This window comes from Lissotriton vulgaris, chromosome 9 (assembly GCF_964263255.1).
Source record: "Lissotriton vulgaris chromosome 9, aLisVul1.2, whole genome shotgun sequence".
NCBI lineage: Eukaryota > Metazoa > Chordata > Amphibia > Caudata > Salamandridae > Lissotriton > Lissotriton vulgaris.
The window spans coordinates 1241058460-1241086321 of NC_141697.1; the positions used below are offsets into that span (position 1 = coordinate 1241058460).

The window sequence follows — 27862 nt, forward strand, 5'->3', positions numbered from 1 at the left end:
CTGTGAATCAGCCCCCTTGGGCTTATGTTCAGCTGCATCGACTGGCCTCCCACTCTTGACTGCATCCGTAACCATCACTGAGCCTTTGACACAGGACTTGGCATCACGTTTGGTGTGAAGTGTGGCTCAATGGCTAGCCTCTCACAGTTTGTCGAAAGCTCGAACTTCCTGGAGGGTAACCAGGCCGGCTTCAGGCCCGGCCACTCCACGGAGGCAGTCATTTTGGCTGTGCTCGACACTCTGAGAGGCAACGCGGACAGGGGCACCCCCCAGGCCCTGGTATTACTAGATCTGTCGGCCGCGTTCGACACGGTGGACCACAACATCCTCATCCGCCTTGTCGAACAAGCCGGCCTCCAGGGCCCGGCGTTGGCCTGGGTCCACTCCTTTCTGTCTGGCAGGTCTCAGTCGGTCAGTTTGGGCCCCTTCCGTGGACCCAAGGTATCTTCCACCTGCGGTGTCCCTCAAGGCTCCTCTCTGTCCCCCCTTCTTTTCAATCTTTATCTTCGCCCTCTTCTTCTTTCTCTGAGGCAGTGGGACGTCACCGTCTTTAACTACTCTGACGACCTACAACTCATCTTTCCTCTCTCCACCCCTTCTGCTGTTTCTAACTTTCATGCTGTCATGTCTTACATTCTCCTCTGGATGAGTCAAAATCAGCTCAAACTAAATCCTGGAAAGACGGAGCTCCTTCTTCCAGGCAAGAGCTCCATCCATTGGGGTCCTCACTTCTGGCCCACAGGGTTTGGCCCCCCTCCCGCCCCTGTGGCATCTGTAAAGAGTTTGGGAGTTATTATTGACTCCGAACTCTCACTCAAAGCCCAGGTGGGGGCGGTGGTCTCCTCCTGTATGCATCAGCTTCGCAGGATCAGGAAGGTCGCCTATCTTCTGTCCCCCGAAGTTCTGCTTCAGGTCACCATGGCCTTGGTCCTTTCCCGCTTGGACTTTTCCAACTCTTTATATCACGGTCTGCCCAAAACCCTGCTCTACAGGCTGCAGATCACTCAGAACCAAGCGGCACGGCTGGTCTTCAGGACTCCTAAATGGCAGTCGGCCAAGCCTCTCCTTGCCAAACTGCACTGGCTCCCGGTCAATCTCAGGGCAGCCTTCAAGATCGGCTGCATAGTATTTAAATCCCTGACCGGCCCCTCTCCTAGGTTCCTTAAATCCCTCATTACCCCATATCGCCCCTCTCGCAATCTCAGATCTTCCCATCTTCATCTCCTTGCCATTCCTTCTTTCAAACTTGCGAGGGTTGGAGGTCGGAGTTTCTCACATCTTGCCCCCACACTCTGGAATTCTTTTCCCCTTTCTCTTAAATCTGCTAACTCTCTTATTCTTTTTCGTAAATCTCTCAAAACTTGGCTTTTCCCCCAATCTGGCTAATCTCTATCTGCTATCTCACTGAAATCCCAATCAGCGCCAGGAAACTCACGGTGTCAGTGCGCTCTAAAAGAACCCCCCTAACATAACATAACATAACATGGTTAGAGCAGGCAGACCTTGATGCAGAGCTCAGGCCTGGGACCAGGGTTCGATTCCTGCCCCGGCGGGTCTCGGGCTCATTAATTCCCCTGACCGGATATTCTCGCCTCAGTGCCTATTCTGATCATGGGTTCCACGCTGCAACTCTGGGCAATAGCTTGCTTAGTCTCCACAACGGCCCCCACAACGCGAGGGATGCCTGGTCTGCACCATGGGGGTGCCCAGGAGTGGACACTTCACAGGGAAAGCCAGGAAGGGTTCCCTTGCGGTATTCGTACAAGCGCCGGGAAACCCACTGCGGGTAGCTGTGCGCTATACAAGTACAAAACACATTTACATTTACACCAAAGGCAGACGTCATGCGGGTCTTTGACATCGACTTTCAACCAGTGTGATTCGGTTTTAACTGTCGTCTTGGGGGAGTGACTTCCCTGGAGAGGAACTCACATCAGCACGCAGGGGTGATGCCTACATGTGCGTCTGTGTCATCATGTACAGAAGGGTGACGGAGGTTAGTGGCGCCACCTGTTGGTGAGTAAGAGCTATTGCAAAAGAGTTCCTGGATTCAGTGTGGGAGAGTCACAGGGTGAGGAATCCAGATTTAGAAGCATCCTGCCACACGTGTCTTTCCATCGATGTTGTGTCACTGCGGTCCTATGAGGTTAAATGTTTTAACATGAACAGCTCTCTAGCATAGATACTTTATAACAGTGTATATAGTGTGACATTGCATTTGGTATTTACAAATCACTATTGTGCTTTGAGAGAGGTGACTACATCAGCAAACGTGTCTGAGGCCTTTGTGAGTCTTTGCATCTTTTTCATAACAAAGATTTTCAATAAATCACTAACTCTTGCATCACGTGTTGATTTCCCTTTGTGTTTTCTGGTATTGCAGAGTTCGATCCGTGCAGTCCTATTAACAGCGGCTGCTCCGCGAATGCAAACTGCACGCGAGTGGCCGTGGGCGAGCGGATCTGCACGTGCCGGGAGGGCTACTCCGGAGACGGGATCCTGTGCCTGGGTGAGTCCCTTTCTTCAATGGTGAGAGACTTCATAGTGATCAAAGGCGATGACCTCACAGGGGTTAAAGCTCGTCACATCCTTACCTGTCAAGAGGGCTTCCTTCATCCTCGTATTGTATTGTATTGTATTGTAATTGCATTTATATAGCGCTTACTACCCCTGACGAGGCGTCAAAGTGTTTTTTTTTACTAGTAGCACGCTACTCCGGGACCCATAGAGGATTAGTGTTGAATTAGTATAGTGAAACTTGCACTAACATTTTGAGTGGTGGCTTGGTTAGTCAGTTATTTGGATTTGGTTCTTGGGGTCAATGCTGGGAGCACATTCACCCGTTGTGGCCTCAACAGCAAGGCTATCCCTCTTGTGATAGTAACCCTGGAGTGACCTCGGTCAGCCAGGACTGGCCTCCTGCTGCCCGTAGACCAGGGACAATGTAGTGGAAACTGCCCTCGGAAGGAACCCGTGGCGATGAGTTGTGGTCCCGAGCTTCACACTGCTGCCCAGAAGTGTAGGATATTCCATCTCTTCCTTATGTAGGTGCCCGTATGTGGTCCCTGAGGTGCCAGCTATGGTGCAGATCGTGCCGCAGAGCACAGGGGCATACGATCTAGTAATGGTAACAAGACAAAATATCGAAGTCAAAATAAAGAATAGACAAAATATCGAATGGACAGAATATAGTGGTGAAAAATATCGAATTGAAGGTAAGTAATTTAATATCGAATAGTAATTTTTACCCCTACGCTATCCAACTCTTTTCCTACTGTTGCACTCTCTGGAGTGAGAATAATAATTTTTACCCCTACGCTATCCAACGCTTTCCCTACTGTTGCAATCTCTGGAGTGGGAATAGTAATTTTAACTCCTCCCGCTATCCAACGCTTTCCCTACTGTTGCACTCTGTGGAGTGGGAATAGTAATTTTAACTCCTCCCGCTATCCAACGCTTTCCCTACTGTTGCACTCTCTGAAGTGGGAATAGTAATTTTAACTCCTCCCGCTATCCAACGCTTTCCCTACTGCTGCACTCTGTGGAGTGGGAATAGTAATTTTTACCCCTAGGCTATCCACCGCTTTCCCTACTGTTGCACTCACTGGAGTGAGAATAGTAATTTTTACCCCTACGCTATCCAACGCTTTCCCTACTGTTGCACTTTCTGGAGTGGGAATAGTAATTTTTACCCCTACGCTATCCAACGCTTTCCCTACTGTTGCACTCTGTGGAGTGGGAATAGTAAATGTTATATTTATTATTTCATAAATTTTAAATTACTTTTAAGACATTTTTAAAATTTGGTATTTTGACTAACTATATTTTTTAAAACTATATTTTTGATAAAATATTTTTGTACTTACCTTTTTGTAGATAGTAATTCGATATTTTTGCATTCTATATTTTTTCTTCGATATTTTGGTAATTCTATATTTGTGAATTCGATATTATGTCAGTGATACGGTAACAGCACTCAGCAGGAACAGTTTAGTTCCTGTGAGCCTCTAAGTCCCTGTTTGACTCAGGCAAACTGTCATCGTAATCTTAAGATAAGAATGGGCTCTGCGTCCACCAGCAGTTTGAAAAATACGTACATGCAGATGTCACCTTGGTCTTCAGGTCAAAATCCAGGCCTCTCATACGTTTGGATTATCTCTGACCCTATGGAATGAAGGCTGTATACAACATATGGGAGCCTTCTGCTTCCAGATAGTGGGCCTGATTCACAGAACTAACTTACGACAAAATCCTAAACTTGCTACTTTTGATATTCACAGAAGGCATTTAGTAGTCTTAAATTAGGATTTTGTCTTAAATTAGGATTTTGTAAATTTGTCTTAAATTTAAGTTTAACAAAATCCTAATTTAAGGCAAAATCCTAATTTAGGACAAAATCCTAATTTAAGAATAAATCCTAACTTAAGACAAAATCCTAATTTAAGAATAAATCCTAACATAAGACAAAATCCTAATTTAAGACAAAATCCTAATTTAAGTCAAAATCCTAATTTAAGAATAAATCCTAACATAAGACAAAATCGTAATTTAAGACAAAATCCTAATTTAAGTCAAAATTCTAATTTAAGAATAAATCCTAACATAAGACAAAATCCTAATTTAAGACAAAATCCTAATGTAAGTCAAAATTCTAATTTAAGAATAAATCTTAACATAAGACACCATCCTAATTTAAGACTACTAATGACCTTCTGTGAATACCAGAAGTAGTAAGTTTAGGATTTTGTCCTAAGTTAGTTCTGTGAATCGGGCCCCGAGGGCCTGACTACGATATTGGTGGATGGGATACAGGCAGGAGAGAGCCGTTTCTACTACTCCAAGAGGAGAAGGTGCCCTTGGAAGCCCAGGTCTCCTGCACGGGAGGGGGGGGGGGTACACACACACACACAATGCCGAGCCCAGCCCAAGGACAGCAGATTGTGGGAAGTCCTCCTGCACTTCACTGCAGGGCAGAGGTCAGAGTGCGCAGTCTAGCTCCTGGGTGCAGAGGTCAGAGTGTGCAGTCTAGCTCCTGGGTGCAGAGGTCAGAGTGTGCAGTCTAGCTCCTGGGTGCAGAGGTCCGAGTGCACAGTCTAGCACCAGGGTGCAGAGGTCAGAGTGCGCAGTCTAGCTCCTGGGTGCAGAGGTCAGAGTGCGCAGTCTAGCTCCTGGGTGTAGAGGTCAGAGTGCACAGTCTAGCTCCTGGGTGCAGAGGTCAGAGTGCGCAGTCTAGCTCCTGGGTGTAGAGGTCAGAGTGCGCAGTCTAGCTCCTGGGTGCAGAGGTCAGAGTGTGCAGTCTAGCTCCTGGGTGTAGAGGTCAGAGTGCACAGTCTAGCTCCTGGGTGCAGAGGTCAGAGTGCTCAGTCTAGCTCCTGGGTGCAGAGGTCAGAGTGTGCAGTCTAGCTCCTGGGTGCAGAGGTCAGAGTGTGCAGTCTAGCTCCTGGGTGCAGAGGTCCGAGTGCACAGTCTAGCTCCTGGGTGTAGAGGTCAGAGTGCACAGTCTAGCTCCTGGGTGCAGAGGTCAGAGTGTGCAGTCTAGCTCCTGGGTGCAGAGGTCAGAGTGTGCAGTCTAGCTCCTGGGTGCAGAGGTCAGAGTGCACAGTCTAGCTCCTGGGTGTAGAGGTCAGAGTGCACAGTCTAGCTCCTGGGTGCAGAGGTCAGAGTGCACAGTCTAGCTCCTGGGTGCAGAGGTCAGAGTGCGCAGTCTAGCTCCTGGGTGTAGAGGTCAGAGTGCACAGTCTAGCTCCTGGGTGCAGAGGTCAGAGTGCACAGTCTAGCTCCTGGGTGCAGAGGTCAGAGTGCGCAGTCTAGCTCCTGGGTGCAGAGGTCAGAGTGTGCAGTCTAGCTCCTGGGTGCAGAGGTCAGAGTGCACAGTCTAGCTCCTGGGTGTAGAGGTCAGAGTGCACAGTCTAGCTCCTGGGTGCAGAGGTCAGAGTGCACAGTCTAGCTCCTGGGTGCAGAGGTCAGAGTGCACAGTCTAGCTCCTGGGTGCAGAGGTCAGAGTGTGCAGTCTAGCTCCTGGGTGCAGAGGTCAGAGTGTGCAGTCTAGCTCCTGGGTGCAGAGGTCAGAGTGCGCAGTCTAGCTCCTGGGTGTAGAGGTCAGAGTGCACAGTCTAGCTCCTGGGTGCAGAGGTCAGAGTGCACAGTCTAGCTCCTGGGTGCAGAGGTCAGAGTGTGCAGTCTAGCTCCTGGGTGCAGAGGTCAGAGTGCGCAGTCTAGCTCCTGGGTGTAGAGGTCAGAGTGCACAGTCTAGCTCCTGGGTGCAGAGGTCAGAGTGCGCAGTCTAGCTCCTGGGTGTAGAGGTCAGAGTGCACAGTCTAGCTCCTGGGTGCAGAGGTCAGAGTGCTCAGTCTAGCTCCTGGGTGCAGAGGTCAGAGTGTGCAGTCTAGCTCCTGGGTGTAGAGGTCAGAGTGCACAGTCTAGCTCCTGGGTGCAGAGGTCAGAGTGTGCAGTCTAGCTCCTGGGTGCAGAGGTCAGAGTGCACTATCTAGCATCGTGGTGCAGAGGTTAGAGTGCACAGCCTAGCACCCGGGTGCAGAGATCAGAGTGCACAGTCTAGCACCAGGGTGCAGAGGTCAGAGTGGACAGTCTAGCACCAGGGTGCAGAGATCAGAGAGCACAGCCTAGCACCAGGGTGCAGAGATCAGAGTGCACAGCCTAGCACCAGGGTGCAGAGGTCAGAGTGCGCAGTCTAGCTCCTGGGTGCAGAGGTCAGAGTGCGCAGTCTAGCTCCTGGGTGTAGAGGTCAGAGTGCACAGTCTAGCTCCTGGGTGCAGAGGTCAGAGTGCGCAGTCTAGCTCCTGGGTGTAGAGGTCAGAGTGCGCAGTCTAGCTCCTGGGTGTAGAGGTCAGAGTGCACAGTCTAGCTCATGGGTGCAGAGGTCAGAGTGTGCAGTCTAGCTCCTGGGTGTAGAGGTCAGAGTGCCCAGTCTAGCTCCTGGGTGTAGAGGTCAGAGTGCACAGTCTAGCTCCTGGGTGCAGAGGTCAGAGTGTGCAGTCTAGCTCCTGGGTGTAGAGGTCAGAGTGCACAGTCTAGCTCCTGGGTGCAGAGGTCAGAGTGTGCAGTCTAGCTCCTGGGTGCAGAGGTCAGAGTGTGCAGTCTAGCTCCTGGGTGCAGAGGTCAGAGTGCACTATCTAGCATCGTGGTGCAGAGGTTAGAGTGCACAGCCTAGCACCCGGGTGCAGAGATCAGAGTGCACAGTCTAGCACCAGGGTGCAGAGGTCAGAGTGGACAGTCTAGCACCAGGGTGCAGAGATCAGAGTGCACAGCCTAGCACCAGGGTGCAGAGGCCAGAGTGCACGGTCAAGCCCAAGGGTGTAGGGGTCAGAGTGCACAGTCTAGCCCAAGGGTGTAAAGATCAGAGTGCACATCCTAGCACCAGGGTGCAGAGGCCAGAGTGCACAGTCTAGCACTGTGGTGTAGGGGTAAGAGTGCACAGTCTAGCCCAAGGGTGTAGAGGTCAGAGTGCACAGCCTGGCACCGTGGTCCAGTGCTCAGAGTGCACAGTCTAGCTTAGGCTTTGTACTAGCAGCTTACCCTAACAGTTTACATTCCACTACTAGACAAACACAGAGGGGTCCCACACCTTGGATATGTGCTGAACACTGCAGCATGCATGTAATGCATCTTTTTTGTTTGTTGGGAAATGACATTTCTCCTTGTTTACACCTACCTTAAGAAGGAGTTCATTTTGGATGCAAAGGGCAGTTTGACTATCTTAGTAGAACAGGCTTTACATCAAAACCCACAGATGTTTATGCTGATTTCCTCCCTTCCCTATTTGACGCAAATCAGCGCGGAGCAATTGTTACCCTGAGAAAAGGGCATCTTTCCAGTAAAAACTCCTTCTGCACTCAGGGGCCCTATTTTCAGTGCTGGAAGTCAATGCAGGACTCTGCTTTGTGTTGCATCGCTTCACACTGGCGGGCCATAGCCAGTCTTGGCCTACGTTTGTCCTCTACAAGGTCCTTATGCAGCTTTTATACATGTACTGAGCGCAGACTGAATGAACTCCTTTTCTTCTCAGAAATCGATGGCTGCCAGGAGGGGAACGGAGGCTGCCACGCTTATGCTGAATGCACCAAAACTGGGCCAAATCTGGTAAGTAAAGGAAAAGGTTGATTTGTTGCTTGCTCTCGAGGTGATTGATGTAGATTCCTAGCCTGGGCAAAGAACTCCACTCCTCTTACGGAGTTTGCAGAGTTTTCTGCACTCCGCATTACGTGGAGTTAAAAAAATCTCTGCTCCGCTTTGCGGAGTAGTTTTTAGGTTTCGCTGGGGGACGGAGCCGTTAGGCTCCGCCTCCAGAGAAATCTATTGAGTACAGTAAGCACTCTGGAACACGCCCCCCGTCCCATTGGCTAGCTCCATAAATGGAGCCTAGCCATTGGAACAGAGAGGCGTCCGTCATGGCCGGAGGAGACACGGGGGCGTTCCTGAGATTCTTTGGCTTTTGCCGACGTCACGCGACGCCGGGAACGCCCCCGAGTCTCCTCCGGCCGGGCCGTGCTTGCTGCTGTCCTGGGCATCGTGAGTGTTTTTCCCCGGCACGTTCTCCCGCCGTTCGTGTTCTGACCCGCCCCCCTCACGCCCCCTGTGTCCTCTCCCGCCCCCTCCCGCCGTCCGCCACTGCTTTAATGTTATTTTGTCATCATGGCGCCAGCTTCGGTGCCCACCCGACATTTGCCCGATAAAATCAGCCTCCGCCTGCCTGTCTAAGGAGAAGGGCCGCTGCGCTGCCCGCAGCGACCCGCTTCGGTGCCCACCCAGGCATTTGCCCGATAAAATCAGCCCCCGCCTGCCTGCCTAAGGAGAAGGGCCGCTGCGCTGCCCGCAGCGACCCGGAAGTGGTTGGCCGGAAGTGCCCGCCCCCGCAGCCCGGGGGGAAGAAAGAAGAAGCCTGGCAGCCGGTTTGCAGGGCTCCCGTGATGCGAGGGAGCCCTGCTGCATCTAGGAGAGCCCAGGAGGAGAGGAACCCCGCCCGCGGCCCCGTTCTCCCGCCGTTCGTGTTCTCTCCCGCCCCCCTCACGCCCCCTGTGTCCTCTCCCGCCCCCTCCCGCCGTCCGCCACTGCAGCAGATCCCCGCCTCCCTCTCCCCTCCCAGCCTCCCTCTCCCCTCCCACAGCAGATCCCCGCCTCCCGAGCCGCAGCAGGTCCCGATGCCGTTGTAACACGGCCTCCGCTCTCCCCCTCCCCTCCCACAGCAGATCCCCGCCTCCCGAGCCGCAGCTGATCCCGATGTTTCGGAAAATGTGTGCAAGCGGAAGAAGTCCAGGTGAGTGCCCGTTCCTGCTTCCCGCTGTCTGTGTGCCGTTCCCGCCCCCCCCCCTCTTCCCGCTGTCCGTGTGTGGTTCCCGCCCCCCCCCCTCCCGTTGTCCGTGTGCGGTTCCCGCCCCGAAATTCCTCACCTCCCACTCGGATGGGACTGTCAGGCAGGCTCCGCCAGGCGTCTCCGCTCCTCCGCCTCTCTCTGTCTGTGGGCCCCAACTGGGTCTACGGCGGGGCCTACCCTGCGACTCCTCTTCGTCCCGGTGTAGGGCTCGGGTAAGATCCTGGATCAGAGTTAGGCACCCTCCCGTAGCCCGCTGTCGCAGGCCGTTTCCAGCATCCGTGGGCCACTCTACCGATCTGCAGAGCGTGTGTTTGTTCAAGGGTGTCAAACGCAGCCCTTCGGTCCCCGGAGATCTTTGTATTCGCGCGCAGGTACGCTATCTCGTTCGTCTCCTCCTGTTCAGTCATTTCCTCCCGCCCCAACCATTTGTCATGTTCACCTCAACTGCGCGGTGTAAGACATCTTCGTTATATCAGTTACTGTGTTTGCCATATCTGATCAGCGTGATTGATCATTGCTCCAGCCACAGGTTGGTAATAAGCTGGTTTGAGAGACTCCCACATTTCCCATAGGGCAAAACGGGCATGACAGCATTATAAACTGGCCATTTATCAAGCTGTTCCCGCCGGTCATGGTCTGAGCATTGCTAGGCAGGCCGGCCTCCCAGCTCGCTGGAGCAGCCCCGAGCACGCCTGGGCGGCCTGGGCGGCCGGGCAGATTGCTGCGCCATGGATTCATAACGATTGGACATCCGAGCTGAAGTAAGAGCACATAATCGAAGTAAAACCGAGCAAGACAAACATATTTTGATAGTGGAGTTATTTGTTTGTGCTGAGATCGGCTGAATATCTGTTCTTTGATTGCCTGCTGGGAACATTTCACTCCAGTGTTGTATTAGGTTGAAGCGAGTTACAGCTTAATTTGTGCCGGGGTTGCCGGTGGTAGGCACTAGGACTCGTTTCTTTGAGCACTGTGACTTATTTTTCTTCACACTTGGACCTAGAACAACAGATGCAATCAGAAGAGGGGATGATAAGGAGAAAGATGGGAAAACAGTGGCAAATGAGAACATATGAAAGAGAAAATAGAAAAAAGAGGCAAGAAGTGGAGGAGGTGGTAGAAAGAGTCATGAGGTGGAATCAAGACTAGCCAGCATTAGCGCTCTTCCACCCGAGCAATTCTGTAGCACCAGCTACAGAATCTTAAGAAAAACTTTGGGCGCCTGCACTTACTTACTTACTTATTTATTTATTTTTGTAAATCAAGCAATGAACGAGCTCATGCACGACCCACTGTAAACCGTGCAGGTGTATTTTATTCTTTCACATTCAAAGGGGATTTCTTGTTTACCAAGCTTTATGAAGCTATAAGTGGGGAAACCTAGTTGATCTCTGGTACAGTCATCACATTGACGAAGAGTAAATTTAATATAATCTGAGAAGAATTTTGAGCAGGATCGGCAGTTTCTGTATATGCTTCCTGATGCTTCCATCTCTGCTCACCACTCATTACAGAACACTGAGTGGCACGTCCCATACCCGTGTTCAACCCCTTTCTCTTCCAATTTAGTATCCGTTCTCCCCTTCTATTTTCTTGATTTTACCTCTTGTCTTGTAGACTTGCAAGTATGGGTGTTTGTCCAATGTTGATAAGCGCAGAGTATTATCACAGCATCCACTGTGGGCATAGAAATATTGCTAGACAAGGGTCTGCTGCTCTCAGGCTCTTCGGTGACGCTGGGAACGACCGGCTGGACTTTAAGCTGGCGGCTGCTGTGCTATCCCCGGGAGGATGTGGGGGCTCCGGGAGTAACGAGGAAGAAGTGTCTGAGGTGAGCAACCCCTTGATATGGCTGGGCCAGAGGCGGTCTCTCTTTCGGGCCTGCCCCCCAACACCGGGCACTGCCCCCTGCATTAGTTACCACCCACCCCTCACTCCAAGGGCAGTCATGGAAAGGGAAGTGACTGCTGGGCGGGGCTTTCGTGCGTCATGCTAGGTGAGGGCAGTTCCTGCTGGAAGGCTTGCTCTGCTCCCACGGTGCTTTACCCGGGACTTGCACCGCACTTAGGGCTTCTGGCAGCGCGGGAGCAGCGGCGGACATGACACAGGCCGGGTCCGAGCTGCTGCCCGACGGCTTCGAAGATGAGATAGATTCCATAATCTCGCGGTCTCCTGTGCCCGCCCAAGGGTCTGCTGCTCTCAGGCTCTTCGGTGACGCTGGGAACGACCGGCTGGACTTTAAGCTGGCGGCTGCTGTGCTATCCCCGGGAGGATGTGGGGGCTCCGGGAGTAACGAGGAAGAAGTGTCTGAGGTGAGCAACCCCTTGATATGCCTGGGCCAGAGGCGGTCTCTCTTTCGGGCCTGCCCCCCCGACACCGGGCACTGCCCCCTGCATTAGTTACCACCCACCCCTCACTCCAAGGGCAGCCATGACCTGTTTACAGCATTGAGCACACAGTCCTAATCCCTTCAATAACATTGAGTACATCATCTCCTTAGGCCACTGCCACCATACACTGTGTTGTGACCCTCACATCTGTCACACCAGTTACAGTTGTGACCCTTCCCAAAATCACCGCTCACTCCCCACTGGCACCCACTTCCACCAGGACCTCCTCAGGATTCAGCAGTCATCCACCTGGGCATGATTGCAGTGACTGCAGCCAGGCACGATTTGCAACTCTACACCTCTTACTCAATATTGCGTAAAGCCACACACCCCTAATTTAACTCTGGGCACAGCTCTCCTGATCACAGTTGCACAGCATGTAGCCACAATACTCCGACATAACATTGCTCTTTTCTGCACGCACGTTAATTACTCATGTCATACCAGATACAACTACAGGTACAACTGTGGCCGTTGATCTCGCATACAACAGAGCACTGACCTCTGACACCGTGTGTGGTTCTTTCTCACCTTAAAACTGGCACTCGATTGTCACCACACAGCAGTAAAAGCATCTGTGCAGAGCTACTCCCCAGTCTCTCTACCCTTACTTGGTACAGTTCTAATCACTCCGTCTACTTCACCTGGCACAGCTCGTTGACATAGGGTATGGAACTTGTTCCTGCTAAATCAGGCACAACTGTGACCCTTTATTCAGTCCTCCAAACCATTCAGGTATTGGTTTCTGCCACAGGAATGAGCTTTACCCACTGGATTTGCCCAGGACAGTAACCCTCTTTTAATTGTTAATCATTGGTGCCTTGTTGGTTTGTGGTTGATGGAGACTTAAGTTAAATATCCAGTGTTGTTTCCATGGAATGACTTGTGAACAATACAAACCGTCTTAAATTGTGAGTTTTCTTTAATTGGTGTGTTGTGAAGGCATGTGTAGTGTTATGTGATTGCTGCATTGTGGGCTGTGAGAGCTGTGTGGGCTGTGAGAGCTGTGTGGGCTGTGAGAGCTGTGTGGGCTGTGAGAGCTGTGTGGGCTGTGAGAGCTGTGAGAGCTGTGTGGGCTGTGAGAGATGTGTGGGCTGTGAGAGATGTGTGGGCTGTGAGAGATGTGTGGGCTGTGAGAGATGTGTGGGCTGTGAGAGATGTGTGGGCTGTGAGAGCTGTGTGGGCTGTGAGAGCTGTGTGGGCTGTGAGAGCTGTGTGGGCTGTGAGAGCTGTGAGAGCTGTGTGGGCTGTGAGAGATGTGTGGGCTGTGAGAGATGTGTGGGCTGTGAGAGATGTGTGGGCTGTGAGAGATGTGTGGGCTGTGAGAGCTGTGAGAGCTGTGTGGGCTGTGAGAGCTGTGTGGGCTGTGAGAGCTGTGAGAGCTGTGTGGGCTGTGAGAGCTGTGTGGGCTGTGAGAGCTGTGTGGGCTGTGAGAGCTGTGTGGGCTGTGAGAGCTGTGTGGGCTGTGAGAGCTGTGTGGGCTGTGAGAGCTGTGTGGGCTGTGAGAGCTGTGTGGGCTGTGAGAGCTGTGAGAGCTGTTTGGGCTGTGAGAGCTGTGTGGGCTGTGAGAGCTGTGTGGGCTGTGTGGGACGTGTGGGCTGTGAGAGCTGAGCAAGCTGTGTGGGCTGAGAGAGCTGTTGGCAATGTAAATAGCAATGCCATTTATTTATAAGTAAACAAAAAAAAAAGAAATGTCATGAGCAATGCCAATAGCTCTAACTTTTCCAAAGGCGAAACCATTGCATTGTAAATGCTTGTTAGGTTTCGCTGGGGGACGGAGCCGTTAGGCTCCGCCTCCAGAGAAATCTGTAGTTTCTAGTATGGGTGACTTGAACACGCCCCTCTGCTTCATTGGCTAGCTCCATAAATGGAGGCTAGCCATTGGAACAGAGAGGCGTCCGTCAATGCCGGACCAGACACGGGGGCGTTCCCGAGATTCTTTGGCTTTTGCCGACGTCACGCGACGCCGGGAACGCCCCCGAATCTGGTCCGGCATTGCCGGCACCCGCCTTCCTGCTCCGGCCGTCGTCAGCGTCTCTCCTCCCCCTTTCCCGCCCCCTCCCGCTTGTTTCCTGATGCCTGCCTTCCTGCTCCGGCCTCTCCTCCCCCTTTCCCGCCCCCTCCCGTTTCCTGGTGCCCGTCTTCTGCTCCGGCCGGCCGTCGTCAGCTCTCTCCTCCCCCTTTCCCGCCCCCTCCCGCTTCTCTCTGATGCCCGCCTTCCTGCTCCGGCCTCTCCTTTCCCGCCCCCTCCCGCGTATTGCGTAATGCGTATTCCTGGAGATGAGTATGTCATTCCACTGGATCCATTTTAGAACCAAAAAAAAAGGCAGAATAACGGGCTCGGGGAGGCTCTTTCAATCCTGAAAATAATCCCCTCCTTTCTCAGAGGACTGGGCGTAATTAATTTAAAGCAGAAAGCGAAACGCCAGTGCAATGATTGTTTTCTGTCAGCAGCAAGCATTGCATTTCGTCACAGGGCCTGAGCAGCACGAGCCCCGGCAGCTATCGGGTGTCAGCCTGGCCGTGCGTGCCGCAGCAGTGCAGACCCGGCCGGCCGCTCTCCTAGGACAGAAATAGGTAATCTCGGCGAGCAGCGCCGCGGAGGGGGAGTTGCCTGGCCTAGGCAGCAGCAAAAACACGAGCGCGCATTCCTGCTTCTCCTTCAGCTGCCAACATCTGATTAGAAGCGGCGGCGGCGGCGGCAGCACAATCCGCCCGGCTCTGAGTGGCTGCTCCGGGCTGTCGGGGAGGAGACTGCGGACAGGGAGCCGGGTAGGAGGTACGAGAGCGGCGCAGACTGCCGGACGGTGGCTGCAGGCCCTTGGCAGCGGGAGGAGCCGCCGGACACCCCAGCCCCGGGGGACGTGCGGAGAGCCTGAGGCGTCAAGGACCTGCCTGCTGCCGTAAGTAACCGAGGATGCTCGGTGGCTCGTGCGCTGCCGTGGGGTGTCAGATGGCAGGGTCTCCCGAGGGGGGCCGGGGCAGGCAGCATGTCACAGCGTGGGGCGGTCATTGGGATGCCCGGCAGGCCCTGGGGGTGAGCCGCATTCTGCAGCACATTCACCGCTCTCCAATGCCTCCCTCTGCAGCCGGTCGCCGGCCCGCAGCTGTGACACCCGCATTTCTTCCGCTTTGTCCCTGCCATGTTTATTGTATCACGATCTATTTCTAGGGGGTGGCGGCGTGTGCCGCTGGCTGCACACAGCATCACCCTCATTTGTACTCCGCCTTGGTACTGATTTGATGAAAAGCCCGTGTGTTGTGGCAATGCATGAATACCTTCGCGTGTTCTGTTAAGAGCACCTATCGGCGACCTTCCATGCTCGCTTCAGGTGGTGGGGTGTATATGCAGTGAATTGAAATGGCCCCAAGTAAGATGTGCACGTCTAAGTAAACTGTGGTGTCTCACTGGCCCTTGGCATTGTCTGCTTTCTCAACACTAGAATGCACAGGTGTGCATGTAACAAAAGGTACATTTGACACGTGCTGGATGTATCCAGTGAGCGCATAGACTTATTTTGTTTCTTTCTGTTTATTGCGCATTTTCTAGTATTTTTCTTGCATTTGTTTTACGAAGCCTTGGAGTTGTCACTGGTGTACGGTGGACGATGTTAAATGATATCATTTTTGTTTCTATTTCACTGTTGGTTAAATTTCTTTTTGTGTAATTACTGTTTGTAAGCGAAGGAGGCAAAAGACCATGCAGAATATTGTACCTCTACCTTTAAAAAAAATGTTTCATGCTGCCTGGTGAAGAGATACAGTGGAAGATATGGAAGAATGTATTTGTGCACTATGCGCCTGTGTGTGGTACTGCTCTTTCTGTTGAACAGAAGAATTCCCTTCTTTTACATTGGCTAGGCCCAGAAGGGCAAGAGATCTTTTAATACTTGCCTACCCTGACAGCGGATCAAGCAGGGGAGTTGAATGATTTTGAGATATGTTTTAAAAAACATGATCTGCATTCTTTGCCCAAGACTTCAACGTTTCTCGAAAGATATTATTTTGGCGGGAGCATGCAGAGAAAAAGGGGAGAATGTTGAAGAGTAGATAACTGTTTTGAGAAAACTTGCTTCTATGTGTAATTTGGAGTGGAATTGAGATGAGCATTTGTGAGAGCTGTGTGGGCTGTGAGAGCTGTGTGGGCTGTGTGGGCTGTGTGGGCTGTGTGGGCTGTGTGGGCTGTGAGGGCTGTGAGAGCTGTGTGGGCTGTGAGGGCTGTGTGGGCTGTGAGAGCTGTGTGGGATGTGAGAGCTGTGTGGGCTGTGAGAGCTGTGTGGGATGTGAGAGCTGTGTGGGCTGTGAGAGCTGTGTGGGCTGTGAGAGCTGTGAGAGCTGTGTGGGCTGTGAGAGCTGTGAGAGCTGTGTGGGCTGTGAGAGCTGTGTGGGCTGTGAGAGCTGTGTGGGCTGTGTGGGCTGTGAGAGCTGTGTGGGCTGTGAGGGCTGTGAGGGCTGTGAGAGCTGTGTGGGCTGTGAGAGCTGTGTGGGCTGTGAGAGCTGTGTGGGCTGTGAGAGCTGTGTGGGCTGTGTGGGCTGTGTGGGCTGTGAGAGCTGTGAGAGCTGTGAGAGCTGTGTGGGTTGTGAGAGCTGTGTGGGCTGTGTGGGCTGTGTGGCCTGTGTGGCCTGTGTGGCCTGTGAGAGCTGTGTGGGCTGTGAGAGCTGTGTGGGCTGAGAGGGCTGTGTGGGCTGAGAGAGCTGTGTGGGCTGAGAGAGCTGTGTGATCTGTGTGGGCTGTGAGAGCTGTTGGCAATGTAAATAACAATGCCATTTATTTATAAGTTAAAAAAAAAAAAAGAAATGTCATGAGCAATGCCAATAACTCTAACTTTTCTAAAGGCGAAACCATTGCATTGTAAATGCTTGTTTTCCTCGCTAGCGCTCGTCAACGTCAAGTTGGTGAGCGCGAGCGTGGAAAATCCACCTCCTGACAGATTTTTCCTTGTATGCTCGCAATCGCTTGCATTGAGAAACCATCCTTCATGTCCTCAGAATTTGCATACGGATGATTGAGGAGTGCCTGGCCACTACTCAGAAGTGGCTCTGTTGAGGATGCCTTAGGAGTACACCACGGTGTACTCGGAACAAGCTTCAGGATACCATCTCAGCAGCGCTCAGCAGCGCTCAGCAGCGTGCTCAGATGCAGACCGGTGGATTATATCTGAGAAGCGCATAGTCGTGTGCTCAGAGCTGCCTTTGAGTGACATGGACCATGTGCTGAGACGCAGGCCTTCAATGTTATCTGGTGCTCAGAAGAGGGCCTGCTGGACCTGTTTGAGGAACACATGTACGGTGCTTAGATGCAGGCTTATGAATATCTTAAGAGCTCATGTCAGATGTGTCAAGAAGGCCTGAAGTGAAGTCAGAGGAACACATGGCTGTGTAAGCTCCAAAGGAGGCCTGTTGTGATGTCTGAGGAGCGCATGGCTGTGTGACCTCTAGAAGTGTCCTGTTGTGATATCTGAGGAGCACATGACTGTGTGACCTCTAGAAGTGTTCTGTTGTGATGTCTAGGGAGCACATGACTGTGTGAGCTCTAGAATTGTCCTGTTGTAATATGTGGGGAGCAGATGGCTGTGTGAGCTCCAAAGGAGGCCTGTTGTGATGTCCGAGGAGCACATGGTTGTATGATCCCTGGAAGAGGTTTGTATTATGACTGAGGAGCACATGGCCGTGTGAGCCTTAGAAGTGTCCTGTTGTGATGTCTGGTTGCACATGGCTGTGTGAGCTCTAGAAGTGGGCTGCTGTAATTCTCTGGAAGTGTCCTGTTGTGATGTCTGGGGAGCACATAGCCGTGTGAGCCCTGGAGGAGGTTTGTAATATGTTTGAGGAGCACACGGGCATGTGAGCTCTAGAGTCTACTGTTGTGATGTCTGGGGAGCACATGAGTGTGTGAGCTCTTGAAGTGGCCGGGTGTGATTCTCTAGAAGTGTCCTGTTGTGATGTCTGAGGAGCACATGGCCGTGTGAGCCCTGCAAGAGGTTTGTATTATGACTGAGGAGCGCATGGATTGTTGTAATTCCTGAGGAAAACGTGGCTGTGTGAGCTCTAGAACTGTCCTGATGTCTGAGGAGCACATGGCCGTGTGAGCTCTAGAAGTGGCCTGGTGTGATATCTGGAGAGCTCATGGCTATGGGAGCTCTAGAAGTGTCCTGTTGTGATATCTGGGGAACACATGGCCGTGTGAGCTCTAGAAGTGTCCTGTTATGATGTCTGGGGAGCACATGACTGTGTGAACTCTTGAAGTCGCCTGCTGTAATTCTCTAGAAGTGTCCACTTGTGAGCTCTGACAAGCACATGGCCGTGTGAGCTCTAGAAGTGTCTGGTTGTGATGTCTGGAGAGCACACGACTGTGTGAGCTCTAGAAATGGCCTGTTGTGATTCTCTAGAAGTGTCCTGTTGTGATATCTGGGGAGCACATGGCTGTGTACGCTCTAGAAGTGTCGTCTTGTGATCTCTGAGGAGCGCATGGCTGTGTGACCTCTAGAAGTGTCCTGTTGTGATGTCTAGGGAGCACATGACTGTGTGAGCTCTAGAATTGTCCTGTTGTAATATCTGGGGAGCAGATGGCTGTGTGACCTCTAGAAGTGTCCTGTTGTGATGTCTAGGGAGCACATGACTGTGTGAGCTCTAGAATTGTCCTGTTGTAATATCTGGGGAGCAGATGGCTGTGTGAGCTCTAGAAGTGTTCTGTTGTGATGTCTAGGGAGCACATGACTGTGTGAGCTCTAGAAGTGTCCTCTTGTGATATCCGGGGAGCACATGACTGTGTGAGCTCTTGAAGTGGCCTGTTGTGATTCTCTAGAAGTGGCCCATTGTGATATCTGAGGAGCACATGGCCGTGTGAGTGCTAGAAGTGTCCTCTTTTGATCTCTGAGGAGCGCATGGCTGTATGAGCTCTAGAAGAGTCCTGTTGTGATGTCTGGGGAGCACATTACTGGGTGAGCTCTTGAAGTGGCCTGTTGTGTTATCTGGGGAGCACATGGCTGTGTGAGCTCTAGAATTGTCCTGTTGTAATATCTGGGGAGCACATGACTGTGCGAGCTCTTGAAGTGGCCTGTTGTGATTCTCTAGAAGTGGCCTGTCGTGATATCTGGAGAGCACATGCCGTGTAAGCTCTAGAAGTGTCCTGTTGTGATGTCTGGGGAGCACATGGCAGTGTGAGCTCTAGAAGTGTCCTCTTGTGATCTCTGAGGAGCTCATGGCCCTGTGAGCTCTAGAAGTGTCCTGTTGTGATGTCTGAGGAGCGCATGGCTGTGTGACCTCTAGAAGTGTCCTGTTGTGATGTCTACGGAGCACATGACTGTGTGAGCTCTAGAAGTGTCCTGTTGTGATATCTGGGGAGCACATGACTGTGTGAGCTCTAGAAGTGTCCTATTGTGATGTCTGGGGAGCACATGACTGTGTGAGCTCTTGAAGTGGCCTGCTGTAATTCTCTAGAAGTGTCCTCTTGTGAGCTCTGAGAAACACATGGCCGTGTGAGATCTAGAAGTGTCCTGTTGTGATGTCTGGGGGGCACATGACTGTGTGAGCTCTAGAAGTGGCCTGTTGTGATTCTCTAGAAGTGTCCTGTTGTGATATCTGGGGAGCACATGGCTGTGTGAGCTCTAGAAGTGTCATGTTGTGATATCTGAGGAGTACATGGCTGTGTGAGCTCTAGAAGTGTCCTGTTGTGATATCCGGGGAGCACATGGCTGTGTGACCTCTATAAGTGTCCTGTTGTGATGTTTAGGGACCACATGACTGTGTGAGCTCTAGAAGTGGCTTGTTGTGATTCTCTAGATGTGTCCTGTTGTGATGTCTGAGGACGAAATGTGCGCTCTAGAAGTGTACTGTTTTGATGTCTGGGGAGCCCATGACTGTGTGTGCTCTAGAGGAGGCCCTTGGGGTGTAACTAATGAGCATATGACCGTATGTTCCAGAGTGGGCCTGTGGTGATGTATGAAGATCATATGACCCTGTGGTCAGGCACATGCATCTACTATGGTGTAAGCATGAGCGAATTTTGCGGATCTCGCGTTCGCGAATTTTGCGGATTTGCGGATTCGCAATCCGCAAAATCCGCGAATTCCCGCGAATTTGCGGATTTTTTTTTTTTTTGTGTTCGCCCGTGTTTCTGCCAGTTCGCGAGGGTTTTGTACACTTTCGCAAATTGCGAACTTACCTGTCGGGTCGCAAGTTTCGCAAACTTGTTGTTTCTACGTGTCCAGCCTGTTTGGGACACTCTTCTTCATCACTGCCACTCTCTGTCACCACTGCCACTCTCTGACTACTCATGCCACCCTCTGGCCCACCCATGCCACCCTCTGTTTCATCACCACACCCTCTGGTTGTCCAGTGTACATTATTTTCGGCAAAGCAAAGCACACCTTCCCTGCCTCAAGTGACCTGAATTAATTTGGGGCTGATTCATGTGTCACAGAATATTTTTTTAGCTGGCACCTGCTTCCTTAGTGCGCCCTGATTAGTGATCTTTTGCACTTGCTAAGTGCTTTCATTGTTGCAAAATTAGTTACAACACCTGCCCTGCCCCAACTGACAATAATGAATTAGGGGCTGATTAATGGATTTTAACTTCCAGCCTGGCTCCTGCTTGTCTCCCTTAGCTGTAATTCAGGACCTTTGTGGCATATGTGTAACTATTCTGAGGTTCAGAGCAGGGTCACATAATAGTTTCAACTGGCAACTGAACTCTGGAGGGGCCCCTCAGGAAGCACTCCAGGAAATGGCTACTAATGATGAGCCTGAACTTTTGAACCTGGTAAGTAGTTACTTTCAGTTTTGCTAAGATCGTATTTCTGCAATTTTGCACTTATTCGCGGGGCGCGAACTCACGCGAACAGTGCGAGCAGTGCGAGCAAAATCCGCTGCTCGCGGATTTGCGGATTTTGCGGGAAATTCGCAAATCTCGCGGATTGCGGATTTCCCGAAAATCCGCAAAATCCGCGAGCGGAACGGATTTTCCGCCCACGCCTACTATGGTGTGTGTGATCGGACAGACATATCCTTGTTTGTTCATGTGCTCACTAATGTGTGTACTCCCAGAGATAGTGTCTGTCAACATGCTTGGACAGACACATTTGTTTGTTTTGTATGAGTTACTGTATTTTACTATCTCATGCTGCTACAGTTATGTTATTCTGTGGTTTGGTAAGTAAAGTTCTGTTCTCCTCCACCTCGGTGTCTAACCCTGCTCCTTTCCGCCCCCTGCAGGTGGCGTGTAACTGTCTCCCAGGTTACGGCGGTGACGGGCGCCAGAGCTGCGAGCCCATCAATCCGTGCAAAGAGGTTTGGCTCAAGGCTTTAGTTCTCTTATCATTTGAGCGTCTTAAAAGATAGAACTGCCAGCGGTGCAATCTGTGTGTGGCCTTATATATGATGCTCGGATCCATCAATTGTTGGTCTTTTTTCAACTTTATTTATATTCAGCATTGATTGATCGCTTGATAAAAGTATAATCACCCACCAACTATCCGGGTAGGCCACTACCTCTGAAATGCAATGTTTGATAATGGAACATTTCCATGCCATGATTGTGCCCTTTGAGGCAATTGGGCTGCTGCCTCATTGTTTCCACAGGAGGCTGTGGGGCACTGTGTGTTTCTGCCCACAGAAGTTTGTGGGGAGCTGTCTCATTGTTTCACTCTCTCTCTCTTTGTCTTTGTGCCGCCTTCCTGTGTCTGTTCACTTGTTCTCTCTCTCAGACTTTGTGCCGCTTCCTGTGTCTGTTCACTCGCTCTCTCTCTCTGTCTTTGTGCTCTCACTCTCTTTGTGTCGCCTTCCTGTGTCTGTTCACTCACTCTCACTCTCTTTGTGCCTCCTTCCTGTGTCTGTTCACTCGCTCTCTCTCACTCTTTGTGCCGCTTCCTGTGTCTGTTCACTCGCTCTCTCTCACTCTTTGTGCCGCCTTCCTGTGTCTGTTCACTCGCTCTCTCTCACTCTTTGTGCCGCCTTCCTATGTCTGTTCACTCACTCTCACTCTCTTTGTGCCGCCTTCCTGTGTCTGTTCACTCGCTCTCTCTCACTCTTTGTGCCGCCTTCCTGTGTCTGTTCACCCGCTCTCTCTCTGTCACTCTTTGTGCCGCCTTCCTGTGTCTGTTCACCCGCTCTCTCTCTGTCACTCTTTGTGCAGCTTCCTGTGTCTGTTCAATCGCTCTCTCTCACTCTTTGTGCCGCCTTCCTGTGTCTGTTCACTCGCTCTCTCTCAGTCACTCTTTGTGCCGCCTTCCTGTGTCTGTTCACTCACTCTCTCTCAGTCTTTGTGCAGCCTTCCTATGTCTGCTCACTCACTCTCACTCTCTTTGTGCCGCCTTCCTGTGTCTGTTCACTCGCTCTCTCTCACTCTTTGTGCCGCCTTCCTGTGTCTGTTCACTCGCTCTCTCTCTGTCACTCTTTGTGCAGCTTCCTGTGTCTGTTCACTCGCTCTCTCTCAGTCTTTGTGCCGCTTCCTGTGTCTGTTCACTCGCTCTCTCTCACTCTTTGTGCCGCCTTCCTGTGTCTATTCACTCGCTCTCTCTCTGTCACTCTTTGTGCAGCTTCCTGTGTCTGTTCACTCGCTCTCTCTCACTCTTTGTGCCGCCTTCCTGTGTCTGTTCACTCGCTCTCTCTCACTCTTTGTGCCGCCTTCCTATGTCTGTTCACTCACTCTCACTCTCTTTGTGCCGCCTTCCTGTGTCTGTTCACTCGCTCTCTCTCACTCTTTGTGCCGCCTTCCTGTGTCTGTTCACCCGCTCTCTCTCTGTCACTCTTTGTGCCGCCTTCCTGTGTCTGTTCACCCGCTCTCTCTCTGTCACTCTTTGTGCAGCTTCCTGTGTCTGTTCAATCGCTCTCTCTCACTCTTTGTGCCGCCTTCCTGTGTCTGTTCACTCGCTCTCTCTCTCAGACTTTGTGCCGCTTCCTGTGTCTGTTCACTCGCTCTCTCTCTCTGTCTTTGTGCTCTCACTCTCTTTGTGTCGCCTTCCTGTGTCTGTTCACTCACTCTCACTCTCTTTGTGCCTCCTTCCTGTGTCTGTTCACTCGCTCTCTCTCACTCTTTGTGCCGCTTCCTGTGTCTGTTCACTCGCTCTCTCTCACTCTTTGTGCCGCCTTCCTGTGTCTGTTCACTCGCTCTCTCTCACTCTTTGTGCCGCCTTCCTATGTCTGTTCACTCACTCTCACTCTCTTTGTGCCGCCTTCCTGTGTCTGTTCACTCGCTCTCTCTCACTCTTTGTGCCGCCTTCCTGTGTCTGTTCACCCGCTCTCTCTCTGTCACTCTTTGTGCCGCCTTCCTGTGTCTGTTCACCCGCTCTCTCTCTGTCACTCTTTGTGCAGCTTCCTGTGTCTGTTCAATCGCTCTCTCTCACTCTTTGTGCCGCCTTCCTGTGTCTGTTCACTCGCTCTCTCTCAGTCACTCTTTGTGCCGCCTTCCTGTGTCTGTTCACTCACTCTCTCTCAGTCTTTGTGCAGCCTTCCTATGTCTGCTCACTCACTCTCACTCTCTTTGTGCCGCCTTCCTGTGTCTGTTCACTCGCTCTCTCTCACTCTTTGTGCCGCCTTCCTGTGTCTGTTCACTCGCTCTCTCTCTGTCACTCTTTGTGCAGCTTCCTGTGTCTGTTCACTCGCTCTCTCTCAGTCTTTGTGCCGCTTCCTGTGTCTGTTCACTCGCTCTCTCTCACTCTTTGTGCCGCCTTCCTGTGTCTATTCACTCGCTCTCTCTCTGTCACTCTTTGTGCCGCTTCCTGTGTCTGTTCACTCGCTCTCTCTCACTCTTTGTGCCGCCTTCCTGTGTCTATTCACTCGCTCTCTCTGTCACTCTTTGTGCAGCTTCCTGTGTCTGTTCACTCACTCTCTCTCTCACTCTACTCACCACACATTCCCGCCTTGCATGTATGCACCTGCCTGCAAGGGGATGTCTGGGGGCCCATTGGACCCCCTTTCTCCACTTCATAGGGATGCCTTTAGAAGGCACACCAAAAATACACCACCTTTTTGTGGCGCACTGAAAGTGTGCCTCTTAGAGGCATGTTTGCCTCTGCGCCCATGTCCATAATACTGCAGAGGCAAAGGGGCAGATTTACAATAAGTGGCGCATCCCTGCATATCAGCAGGGATGCGCCACTTATTGTGCGCCATTCCTCTGCCACCATGGATGCGCCGCATTTACAATGCGGCACACCATGGGGCAAAAACGGCACAGATGCGTGACGCATCTGTGCCGTAAAAGTGGCGCATTGTTGGAGTTGCGTCGCAAGCGCGACGCAGCTCCAGCAATGCTCTAGGGGGGCCTATTCTTACAGTGCTGCGTCAATTCTTACGCCTGCTTCAAGCAAACGCAGGGTTTTGACGCAGCATGGGCCCCAAAGTGACTGGGGTGAAATCTTGTAGATTTCACTCAGCCACTTTTAGGAGGCGTTCCTGCACCGGAACGCACCCCCCTGCGCCAGAATGCCTCCTTCTGACCCAGGGCTTTACAGCATGACGCATCTCTCAGATGCGTCAGGTTGTAAATATCCTGCACCATGGCGCATCTTGTGCGCCGCCGCTGCGTCACAAAAGTGACACGACGGTGGCGTAAAAGAGGCGCAAGAGGCTTGTAAATCTGCCCCAAAGTATTTACATGGGGTCATGCCCCCATGTAAATGAGAGAATGCCCTCCTATGACAGAACTGCGGCTTCATGTTACCCAGCGCCATCTGTATTACTGAAGGGGACGCACAAGCGTCTGCGGCACGTTCTGTAATACCATTGTGGCCCTCGGTGCACAAAGCTGGTGCCCACGCCCGTTGCGCCCATGAGGCACAATGTATATTACGGTGATCCGCCCAGAAGTAGTTTTTGTTTACTCTGCTTTACTTATGGGCGAGTGGCTGAGCATCACCTGGACAGACATGGTACTTGTCTGTGAAAGCGGGACAAAAAGATGCGTTGAGTTGATAAGGTGATCTGACATAGCTGCTTCTACACCCTACGGTCCTGTTGTGAGCCCCCACCCCACCTGTTGTATTATATATTGTAATTGTATCCATAAAGCAGCTACTACCCATAGAGCACGTCAATGGCTCGTCATGACGAGCCATTGAAGTGCTTTATGGTGAGTAGCACGCCGCTCCGGAATGCCAGGGTAGTGGTTAAGCCAGTGGTTATGGTTGGCCATTGGAATTAGTCTTGTGTTCTTGGGAAACCATTCAACGATTGACTCCTGTTCTGGGTGGCAGAATTAATGAATAGGGGGCGGTGTGCTGATTGTGGGAGCAGTGTGGGCTCATGCAGAGAGCTGGTGAGATGAGAGGACAGGGTGGCAGGGATTAGGGATTACTACCCTGCAGGGCTGAGGTTTTAATGGAGCTTGTGATCCATGAAATGAGGTGTCAGCCACTTCAAATGCAGTCATTGAGGCAGACAGGCATGGGACTTAGAGAAGGCTTCACTCATAGAAAAGTGCACGCGGAGGCTGGAAGGTGCGAAGAGAGTCAGTCCAAGGAAAGGAATCAGAGGAGTCAATCAAGCGTTGGACGTCAAGGTCGGTTTTCCAAGCACGATTTTAGGAATGTAACCGAAGAGAGCTTTCAGAGACAATATGCAATCTGAGGATGTTCTCAGTAAAATGGCTCTTTCTTTGTGTTTTTTGTAGGATAATGGAGGCTGCAGCCGGTTCGCAAATTGTGAATTCACAGGGCCTGCAACCCGAAACTGCACCTGCAAGAAGGACTATGTTGGGGATGGCATGACGTGTGTGGGGAAGATCTCCGTGGTAGGTCTCGGGCCCTCTGTGTAATGACCAATGGATGACAGGGGCCGATAGCGTACCAATGGCAGAGTGCAGTAGTGCACAGCACACATTCTTTGTAACCTTCCAGGATGGTCTTGGGTCAGTGAATCTCTTACCATCCAATGGGTGACTTCTATGCGCTGACCATGCTGCATGAGACACAACCTGCCTCTTTGTGGTCCATGAAACAACCCTGGACGTCATGTTAGGCCTCATTTAGTAATTATCAAAGAGAAGGGAGAAAAATGATCTCTCGATCAACGGACAACAATTACCACTCTAAATGGTGGAAGGTCCAGTATCAGCATGTGTCCGTATCAAGTACAGATAACGCAATAGAGGGGTTGCTGACCTGTTCCTGTAGACAGAAAAGGAAAATTTAACTGGCGTGACCAAAGGTGTTTGTATGACACCCTAGGGCATCCATTATGTTGGATGTAGTTGCCTCACACACCCAGAAGGGTGTCATGCTTCATCATCGGCATTTGCTCCTCGTCGGGGAGGCGGTGCAACCCCCGACGGGCTCACCTCAAAGAGGGGCTCTTTGGCGGAGATCTTTTTATCCAACTGCCTTATGGTGAAGTGGGGGTGTGTGGGCGGGATGGTAAATTGCTTGGTAACGTGATTAAAATGTAGCAAGGGGTACCGGAATTCACTTTATTCTGGGGGTCCCCCGGCTGCAATTAAAACGTGGAGTACCACCAGCATGCCACACCTTGTTCATGCCCTGGCGATGACTTGAATTTTCATTTGGTTTACAGGAAACGTTATAACCATTGTTTGTTCCTTTATTTTCCCTCTGTGTTTAGGCATAGGAGTATCCACAGAGGTAACTTACACCACACACATGACACGAGCATGTTGTTGATTTTCTTATTTTCACTTTTATGAGGTCCTGATGAATCGCGGGTGACTCTACCCTGAGCGAGAAACATGTCGACCAGTCTCACTTCTAGCCTTCTCTAGGGTCACTCGACCTAACCTGTTGATACCTAGCGAGCTAGTTCCACGTTTTAATTGCAGCTGGGGGACCCCCAGAATAAAGTGAATTCCGGTACCCCTTGCTACATTTTAATCACTTTACCAAGCAATTTACCATCCCGCCCACACACCCCCACTTCACCATAAGGCAGTTGGATAAAAAGATCTCCGCCAAAGAGCCCCTCTTTGAGGTGAGCCCGTCGGGGGTTGCACCACCTCCCCGACGAGGAGCAAACGCCGATGATGAAGCATGACACCCTTCTGGGTGTGTGAGGCAACTACATCCAACATAATGGATGCCCTAGGGTGTCATACAAACACCTTTGGTCACGCCAGTTAAATTTTCCTTTTCTGTCTACAGGAACAGGTCAGGCCTCATTTAGTCTCTCACAAGTTTTCCTTTGAGTCATCTGAAGACAGTAATGTGGGTCTTCTTATGGCAGTTGGTTGCTAAGGGGGTGAACAGCCTTCACAACAAAACTTTTACAACGCACTACCATTATGACGCAAAGATTACAACACAAACTATTACAACGCATTGCGCTGGGGGGCGCTCTAGGATAGGCAATAGATTTAATTTACTATACAACACCTTCCCTACTATCCACGGGGACTGGAGTTGGAATAGTAAATTAAACTATTCACTATCCAGCACCCCAAAGCGCTATGCGTTGTAATGGTATGCGTTGTAAAAACCGCGTTGTAAAGGCATGTGTGGTAAAAGCATGTGTTGTAACGTCATACATCCGCTAAGGCAGATAAGGTTTTGCATGCCTCCTTCGTAGGCAAGCAGGCTCCAGTGCAGAGGGGCATCCAAGGTGGGCGTCGTCTCCCTCTCAACTAACAATCTCCACAATGATATATAAGAATATGTAAGAGGTACCCAAGAATGATTTAAAATGCAGTTTCCTTTGAATCAACCAAGTTAATTTGTTGTTACCAACTCACATACACATAATCATACAACATCAGCACCTGGAAACAATTATATTAATACAAGTGTAAGTTAAATATCAAATGTTAAATACCAAAAGGTATTTGAAATCTGTCAACATCAGTAGTATTCGATACATGAAAGTAGTGTATTTCCTACACGTTTGAGGTAGGTATTAGATCTAAATACAGCCGACACGTGTTTCGCCACTCATGTTGCTTCTTCAGGGCTGACCCGTTGGGATGAACACGATGATGTGTGTCCTTCACAAAATTGTGGCATCCGTACTTGCATGGGTCGATCGCCGTTAATTAGGGCATGTGATATGTGATCTACAGAGGATAAATGGGCAACGTAGTGTTTTTTTTTATTTTAAAAGCTGCTGAAACTTGGTAGTAAAGAAAAGAGAAGCGTAATCAGAGCCCTCGGTCCTGACAGAGAATCCACCTTATGCTGTTTTATATATTCAGCTTTAGCTGGAA

The 27862-nt window shown here is 51.2% G+C and overlaps 1 protein-coding gene across 1 annotated transcript in view; it reads left to right on the top strand.

The window, feature by feature from the left end:
* The window catches only part of STAB1 (stabilin 1), a 756575-nt gene that overhangs the window by 520547 nt on the left and 208166 nt on the right, over positions 1–27862 (top strand). The window contains exons 43-46 of the mRNA XM_086939405.1: positions 2384–2509; positions 8027–8100; positions 20932–21006; positions 25328–25447. Coding sequence (XP_086795531.1) covers positions 2384–2509; positions 8027–8100; positions 20932–21006; positions 25328–25447 — 395 coding nt within the window. The remainder of the gene's footprint in view (positions 1–2383; positions 2510–8026; positions 8101–20931; positions 21007–25327; positions 25448–27862) is intronic.